At 44.0% G+C, this 8,783-nt stretch overlaps 1 protein-coding gene across 1 annotated transcript; it reads right to left on the reverse strand.

Annotated features, from left to right (window-relative positions):
* Window positions 1-3,294: 3,294 nt before the first annotated feature.
* On the reverse strand, window positions 3,295-4,233 carry LOC136605548 (olfactory receptor 2G3-like). The gene has a single exon (XM_066588975.1). It carries the CDS (start codon window positions 4,231-4,233, stop codon window positions 3,295-3,297), a length of 939 nt encoding a protein of 312 aa, XP_066445072.1.
* Between the last annotated feature and the right edge of the window lie 4,550 nt (window positions 4,234-8,783).

Below are 8,783 nucleotides of genomic sequence, written 5' to 3' on the forward strand. Positions count from 1 at the left end.
ACATAAAAAAAAAAAATTGTGCAAAACTGCTCCCAGCAGCTGCAACAGTAATGCACTAGGTGAGCTGTGGCCCTAAGAAAGGCCGTTGTGGTTCTTGAAGACGCTAACACTGTCCTTATAGCAGCAGCAGCACTTTCCCTGATCTTTCTTAGTGCGTGTCTGTGGCGAGCCGCGGGCGGGGCAGATTTAAATACTCGGGGGTCACTTGATCTCGCCAGCCACTCACTGCAGGGGGGTGGGATAGGGCTGGAATGTCACAGGAGGAAGTTGTAATGCCCTCCCTGTGTTTCTATTGGCCAGGAAAGGGTGCAAATTTCTCAGGGAAGGAAATGTAATGGAGTCGGATGCCGCGTGGTGCTCGTCTCGAGTAACGAGCATCTCCAACACCCTAATACTCGAACGAGTATCAAGCTCGGACGAGTGCGCTCGCTCATCTCTAATAAGCATCATACCTCCCCACCGATGTAGATAAAAGGTTAACTATGGTTGCTCTGATTGAAGCGGCCGCACAGCGCTGTGCTTATATACTATTCATAACAACCCTCTGTGTGTTTTCCCTTCCCCCTCCTCCAGCTTTATGGTATTAGGACTTGATCTTATGCAGCAATGTGAATCTGGGACCAGAGGCTGGGACCACTGTACACTTCATATGGAAAGGGGTACCATATAAGGAGACGCAGACAGTCGGACTCCGTGATAGCACGCTGTAGGGTACAGCCAGCAAAACTTATACATTTATCAGTTTTGCTATACAAAAAGGAACGCAAGGAAGTGTTGTGCTCGGACCTGCAGCTTGACCTTGCAGTATGTAGTGGGGGTAGGCTGCGGTCCTTAGCAGGGGCACTATGTATTGATTTTTGACTTGACTGCTGTCTCTGATGGTGTATACTATTGGCTACCAAAGGAGAAGGGAACAAGAAGATTTTAAATTTCTTGCCCCTTCCCAGCTTCTGCATATGCGTGTAGCCATTTTGCCTGTGACATGCATGTGCAGAATCAAGGGAAGGTCCATGAAGCATGGATTGGATCCATGAGGTGAGATGAAATTTTAACTTCTGAAACTTTTTTTTGCTTTTACACGATTGTTGTTATCCCTTAAATAACATGACCGTGGACTATACTCTGATAATAGGCTGCTATCACACTCACTGACCTTGGGGGCTTATTCTACAATGCCAGTGGATTTATACAGCATTGTAGAATAAAGCCCAGACACCCAGGGCATGAAATCATATAAGGATAGTCGATAAGGGGTTAAGGACAAAAAATACGGAATAAACATTACCACAAGACAACAGCATGGTAGGAATAGATTTGCCTAGATAGTAAAGTGATCAATGTGATTTGAGTAACACTAGTTCATACACAATTAAAGAGCTGATATGATGGAGACCACAAATTCCATTATCCACAACAAGACTGTTAGATGATAACAAGTACTCCAACTCATAAGGATAAGAAAATGGTATTTGGAGATGAATCTACCATAGGGGCAAGAAGAAACCATTTTAGTCCATGATACGGTATAGAACTATATGACAAAAGCATCAAGTATTACGCGGCTATGAGTGGGAACAAGTTAGTGAGGAGTCGGGTCACAACTGATTACGACATACAGAGCTCCATCTACAGGAGGCTTGGGGGTAAAGGTACATTGGAGTATGTAGTTGGTCGTTTGTTAGTACTAGGAACATGATAAATACATTTCTGTGTTTGTTGCCAAATTTGAAGACACGGTGGGGCCTAGCGTCTTAAACATTCTCTTTTCTGCATGCATCTACATTGCCAATCAATGATGGAATAAATACATTACTTTTAACTGCTAACTTCTCTAAGTTTGGTGCTTTATTGTTCTTTGTTGGATATTTTAGGAAGAAAATGCCATAACACAAATGAAAGAATTCCAAGAAGACTAGTGCAATGCCAATTACAGTTTATGGTTTCAACTAAGTAAGGACGTTTTTGGCTTAATTTGATTTAGGTTTCTCAGATAAAATGAGTCATAACTCAAAGATAGAAACCCTCGAACCTATATGTATATACAGTTAACAAGCTGAGGTATATATACCATAGCAACAAACCATTCAGAGCCCTTTGGTAGAAATTCCTGCTTGGTCCCATTCCATTAGCTACAATATCCTGTCCAGGACTCCCCTCTCTACAGCAGCTACATTATTATCATACAGGGTGATCAACAATTGGCCTAATGGTTGCAGAGTGTGGAGGGGAAACAAACACAAAGTCCTTCTGTCCAGGATGGCAAATCCAAGCAGCTTATTATTATTTCTGACCCCTTTCTTCTATGTATTTCACTGCAAACAGGAAAAAATGATATAATTAGTTCATTTATTTATTAATTAATCAATTCATCTAATAGAAGGAAATACCTAAAAACAGTTGATGATAAATCCCTCATCTCCAGATAAAATTCTATGTTCTGAGATATGAATAATTGATCTTAAGAGTTCCTATCATCTTATAGAGACTCGGCAGCAATTGCTGGCTTTAAACTGCAGGTTTACCAGCATTCATACACTCACACCATTTTGCTAGTTGCCAATGTAAGGGGACACAATCAAATCCTTTCCTATGGAATTTTTCTTAGCTCAATAATGCTAAATCTTAATGATGATGTCATTTGGTGTTTATACAGTCCCAAGTGCCATCAAAAGGGTCATTGCAAGGCAAAGACATGAATAGAAGCCTTTGCGACCCAAATGCAAAATCAGTAACAGAGCCCACACCCATCAAGTGCTATTTATAATATTGGTGTCTTCTTATATGATGGAAATGCTTTTGGGCCCATGCACCCCCTATAGCGATGCCCCTCTCCCAAGGGATTGGAGTGCCCCTGTTTTCTTGTGACTTCACAACAGCACATATGTTTGACATGGAATGACAACGGTATTGAGGCTGCATCATCAAGGCTACAAAGAAGTCAAGACATCCAAGTTTGTCCTATGGAATCAACACAGAAACACTTATAAACCCTTATTTACGGTTTTCATTGTGTTTACGTTTTATCTATAAAAAATGTATAGATCCATGCACTCTTCTTGATTACCCAACCACAGTGCAGTTGTGCATAACGTTATAGCAATAAGAAAGATATAAGAGGGTATTCCAATCCCAGACATCTATGGCATTAAAAATTGTTACCTTGCACCCATGATGAGGGCTGGTAGCCCCTGACCCAATATCACACCTGATAAGATGGCTCTTGACTGTATTGAGGTGGAGAATATTTAAAGAGATGACCGCTTACATTATGCATACAGCTCTCTCCATTCAATTCTATGGAGCAGATGAGTTCACATTAGTCAGACATTTATGAAACATCTTTTGGATAACTTCCTTAACATCCTTGTTATTCAGGCTGTAAATTATAGGGTTTAGTGATGGACAGATAATATAATAAAATAGTGCTAAGTATTTTCCCTGGTTGGTGGAGTATTGAGCTAATGGACTAAAATACATAAGCATTGCCGGTCCATAGAATAAAACCACCACAGTGATATGGGATGTGCATGTAGAGAAGGCCTTAGACCTTCTTGTAGAATTAATTCTTAGGACAGAGATTATAATACAGGCATAAGATACGATAATAGACAAAAAAGGGAGAAGAATGGCGATAAAACAGGTCAAAAGCATCACAACTTCATTCAAGTGAATGTCATCACAAGCCAACTGTATGACGGCGAGAACCTCACACATAAAATGATTGATATGGTTTGGGTAACACAGGTCAGTTTTCATCAAAAGTGCTGGAACGACAAAGACCATGAAACTCATTAACCAGACCAAGGCTGCTAGACGATAACACATGCTCCACCTCATCAGGACCGGATAGTGGAGCGGGCGGCAGATGGCAATGTATCTATCATAAGCCATTAAGGCCAGGAGCAGGAACTCTGTTCCTGACATTAGAAATATAGTATAGAACTGTATGACACAAGCACCAAGAGATATTAACCTATGAGTGGAGAGTAGGTCAGCGAGGAGTCGGGGCGCAACAGATGTTGACATACATAGATCCACGAAGGATAAAACACAGATGAAGAAGTACATTGGGGTATGTAGACTAGGGGTTCTAAGAATTAGGCTCATAATAAGAACATTTCCATTGACGGTTACTAGGTAGATTACTAAAAACAGCAAAAACAAGCAGATATTCACCCTAAGATTGTTAGAAAAGCCCAGGAGGATAAATTCAGTAGCCAGGGTCCGGTTCATGGTCTTCATCAAATGACAGATAGTGGAGCAAATTACTGTACATAGGAAACACAAGGTGGTGTAATGGAGAGGTTATGAGGTTATCTTCGTTTCTGTGGACTGCAGTTAATAGTAGAAGAAGCTGACTTGAGACACCATCAGGAGTGTCCTGGGGGTTTGTAGCTCAACAGTCAATCGGCTCATCTCATACTCATACATTGCCAAAGCTAAGCTAACAGACTTCCATTGATTACATTCTAGCAGAAGCTCTGGAATCAACTTGTAAGAAAGTCCTCCTCCATAGACATAGGAGCATGAGGGGCAAATGTTTATCAGTATTTTATGTATTTAAACTAGGCTGTAATTGATTAAAGGGGTATTCCTATTTCAGGAATCCAGTTTCAGAATAAAACAATGCTCTCATCCATAAGATATTTATTTATACAATGCTCTATTCTCCATATATTGCAGATATTGGTTACTCTGTCCTCTGGTTGTTTAGAAAGAAATAGCAGAGGAGGCCGGCACTTGCCTACTTCTTTCATCTACATGTGATGACCGGGATCCCAGAAGCACATGAGCAATAGCTATCAGTCCAGCCACCATCTGCTGTTGGGCTCTGCTATTACTTTCTATAGGAGTGCTCAGTTTCTCTGGTAATGAGCAGTAAACAATCTGAGTGCATTATTTTGTGATATAAAAACACATTGAAATACTCCTTTAAGCTATATATCAACTCCTTAGCTTTACTGTGCTAACTAAACTACAGACACTAGAAGAAGGGACAGAGGCAAGAACATATGACTACCAGATCATACCACACAGGGTCTGGAGATGCATAGGTCTGCAAGTAACTGGGAAAGATTGAATATTCATTTAGATGCATCATTCCAAAAAATATCTCAGCTGTTTGACCAACATCACACCAGCAAAGACAGTATATGAGGACCTTTTAAATCCAGTTAATTGCAAGACATTGAATTAGGATGCTATAGGTGTTGGTGTTCTCCACTAGAAGCAATCCTATAAACAAAACTATCTATGTATCTAATATAGGACTGTATTCTGGCTTACGGAGTGTTTTCCTCTTGGATTCCAACAAAACTTCCATTGAAGTCTGTATAATGGAGCATTACTTCTAGCTGCAATACAGTGATGAACAGAGGCACCATACACAGCACACAGTGTCATTAGCACTACACTACGGAGCTATGGGGACTTTGGCTTCTTATTGGCTCCTTGTACTTGGCTATTCTATGCATAAGGCCTTATCTAAGAAAAATATAGTCAGTTGGGTGCATTGGACAGCGGTGTTATCTCTTGGTGATGCAGTGTAAATTTTACGATAAAATAAATGCTAACAGAGCCTTAAATATTTATTTCAGAGCATCTATTCACATAGAGGTCCGAACCTGAATAAACCAAGCAGCAGCTCACATTACATCCAATCCAGTGTCTGACGTGAACCCTGTGGCCGACATCAATTACCACCTGCACTTCATAGCCAACAATTACTGCTGAGTTTTTATAAGATGATGGAAACTCTTGAGATCAATTACTGATAACCGAGACATAGAATTGCATCTGGAGACGAGGGATTTATCACCAACTATTTTTGGTTATTTTATTCAATAACATGAAATGAGTCCATTTTCTTTATTTATGAATCGATTTATTATTTTTCCTGTTTCCAGTGAAATACAGAGAAGAAAGGGGTCTGAAATCAAAATGAGCCCCTATTAAACTGTTTGGATTTGTTATCACTAGAGATGAGCGAGCACCAAAATGCTCGGGTGCTCGTTACTCGAGTCGAACTTCCCGCGATGCTCGAGGGTTCGTTTCGAGTAACGAACCCCATTGAAGTCAATGGGCGACTCGAGCATTTTTGTATATCGCCGATGCTCGCTAAGGTTTTCATTTGTGAAAATCTGGAAAATTCAAGAAAGTGATGGGAACAACACAGAAACGGATAGGGCAGGTGAGGGGCTACATGTTGGGCTGCATCTCAAGTTCCCAGGTCCCACTATTAAACCACAATAGCGGCAAGAGTGGGCCCCCCCAACAATTTTTACTTCTGAAAAACCCTCATTAGCAAGGCATACCTTAGCTAAGCACCACACTACCTCCAACAAAGCACAATCACTGCCTGCATGACACTCCACTTCTCCTGGGTGACATGCTGCCCAACCCCCCCGCACGACCCAGTGTCCACAGCGCACACCAAAGTTTCCCTGCGCAGCCTTCAGCTGCCCTCATGCCACAGGCTGGCCTCATAGCCATACCACCCTCATGTCTATTTCTAAGTGCGTCTGCCATAAAAGGAACCGGAGGCACACACTGCGGAGGGTTGGCAGGGCCAGGCAGTGACCCTCTTTAAAAGGGGTGGGGCAATAGCCCACAATGCTGTACAGAAGCAATGAGAACTCCAATTCTGTGCCACCTCCGTCAGCAGCTGCAAACGTCGGCATAGCAATGGGGAATCCATGTGCCACACAGTATTCATTCTGTCAAGGTGTCACATAGCTCAATCCACACTGCAAGGGGAAAGCCGTCAGCGCTCTGCCCTACCCAAGTCAGTCAGTGCCTTTGTGCCAGACAGGTCAAACACCGCAATGGGAACTAAGTTTGCACCAACAGCATAGGTGGGTCCTAGGAAACCCGAGACATAACCAAAAATTAATCTGAGCGGCCAAACATGGCAGACTTGCACCGCACCCACGGCATAGGCCTCGGCCCATAGATTCAGCAATCCTAGGCTGGAAGCGGACTTTCACTGCACCCAGGACATAGGCCTCTGCACAAACCCTCAGCAATCGCATGCCTACAGCGGACTCCAATGCTAGCGTAGCTGTGCACATCTCATCAGCGCTGTATTGCTCCTGTAGTTTGTCCCAATGCAGTGCCCCGGATAGTAGAGCTAGAGTCAGATTAAATACAGGTGGGCTTCAGCCCACACTGCATGCCCCAGTCAGACTGGGGTTCTTTATAAGTAGACACAGGCAGGTACAACTCCGTGTGGACCGACAGCATGGGTGGGTCCCAGGAAGCCACCGGCGTTACATAAATAAATCCCATTGCATTACCCAGCACAGCTGAGGTAACGTCAGATTAAACGCAGGTGGGCTTCGGCCCACACTGCATGCCCCAGTCAGACTGGGTTTTTTTTATAAGTAGACACAGGCAGGTACAACTCCCTAATGTGAAGTCCGTGTGGACCCAAAGCATGGGTGGCTCCCTGGAACCCACCAGCGGTACATAAAGAAATCCCATTGCATTGCCCAGCACAGCTGAGGTAACGTCAGATTAAATGCAGGTGGGCTTCGGCCCACACTGCATTCCCCAGTCTGACCGGGGTTTTTAATACATAGACACTGGCAGGTACAAATCCGTAATGTGAAGTCCCTGTAGACCCACAGCATGGGTGGCTCACTGGAACCCATCGGCGGTACATAAATGTATCCCATTGCAGTGCCCTGCTCAGCAGAGCTAACGTCAAATACAATACAGGTGGGCTTCGGCCCACAGGGCATGCCCCAGTCAGACTGGTAATATGTACCTTAATAGTAACCGAGTTGGTGGGAATGTGGTCGCGACTGTGGAAATAGTAGCGCGGTTTTATTAAGTTGGTTTTCGGAATGTGGCCAGGATTAAAGGGGTTGTCTCACGGCAAACATCAAAATTTTAGATTACCCCATTCCCTCTGTCACCCCCCTGGCATAAAATAGCAATTTAAAGTGGTTTTTAAGCCGCTTGCTACTCACCGATCCGACGAAATATGAAGTTTAAAAAATCTTCTGCCTAAGATGGCGGCCGGTCCTTTCCCAGGGATGCACTGCTGTTTTCTCCCATGGTGCACCGCGGGTCTTCTCCCATGGTGTACCATGGGCTCTGTGCATTCCATTGCCGATTCCAGCCTCCTGATTGGCTGGAATCGGCACGCGTGATGGGGCGGAGCTACGCGATGACGAGTAGAAGGGGGCGGAGCCAAAACGCCGCTCGTACTGGACCGAACAGAAGCCAGAAGACCCTTCTGTGCAAGCGCATCTAAAAAAGCGAGAAGACATCAGAATTAGACGGATCCATGGAGACGGGGACGCTAGCAACGGAGCAGGTAAGTGAATAACTTCTGTATGGCTCATATTTAATGCACAATGTATATTACAAAGTGCATTAATATGGCCATACAGAAGTGTATAACCCCACTTGCTGCCGTGAGACAACCCCTTTAAGTGGGCCGTGGCGGGAGGATGGTGGGGGGGGGCTCTCTTGTTGTGTCGTTAAAGGTGAAATTCTTGGACTGCCACCAGACGGACCAATGCTAAGGTATTTGCCAAGAATGTTTTCATTGTGGGAGGAGGAGGGGGATGTTTTTGAGGCACTACGTGTCCTCTCCACGTGTCCATGGTTATATGCACCTTAACAGTAACCGCGTTGGTGGGAAATGGCCTCGCCGCCATCATGTCTCTGGGAAGCCTCCGTTTCCCCACCCCCGTGACATAGCATTAGTAGCGGTATAGTCAGAGCCCAGAATAAGTAACATTTCAGCGGTAGCACTAGGGACAGGCCCCAGT

This window comes from Eleutherodactylus coqui, chromosome 1, assembly GCF_035609145.1.
Source record: "Eleutherodactylus coqui strain aEleCoq1 chromosome 1, aEleCoq1.hap1, whole genome shotgun sequence".
NCBI classification, from domain to species: domain Eukaryota; kingdom Metazoa; phylum Chordata; class Amphibia; order Anura; family Eleutherodactylidae; genus Eleutherodactylus; species Eleutherodactylus coqui.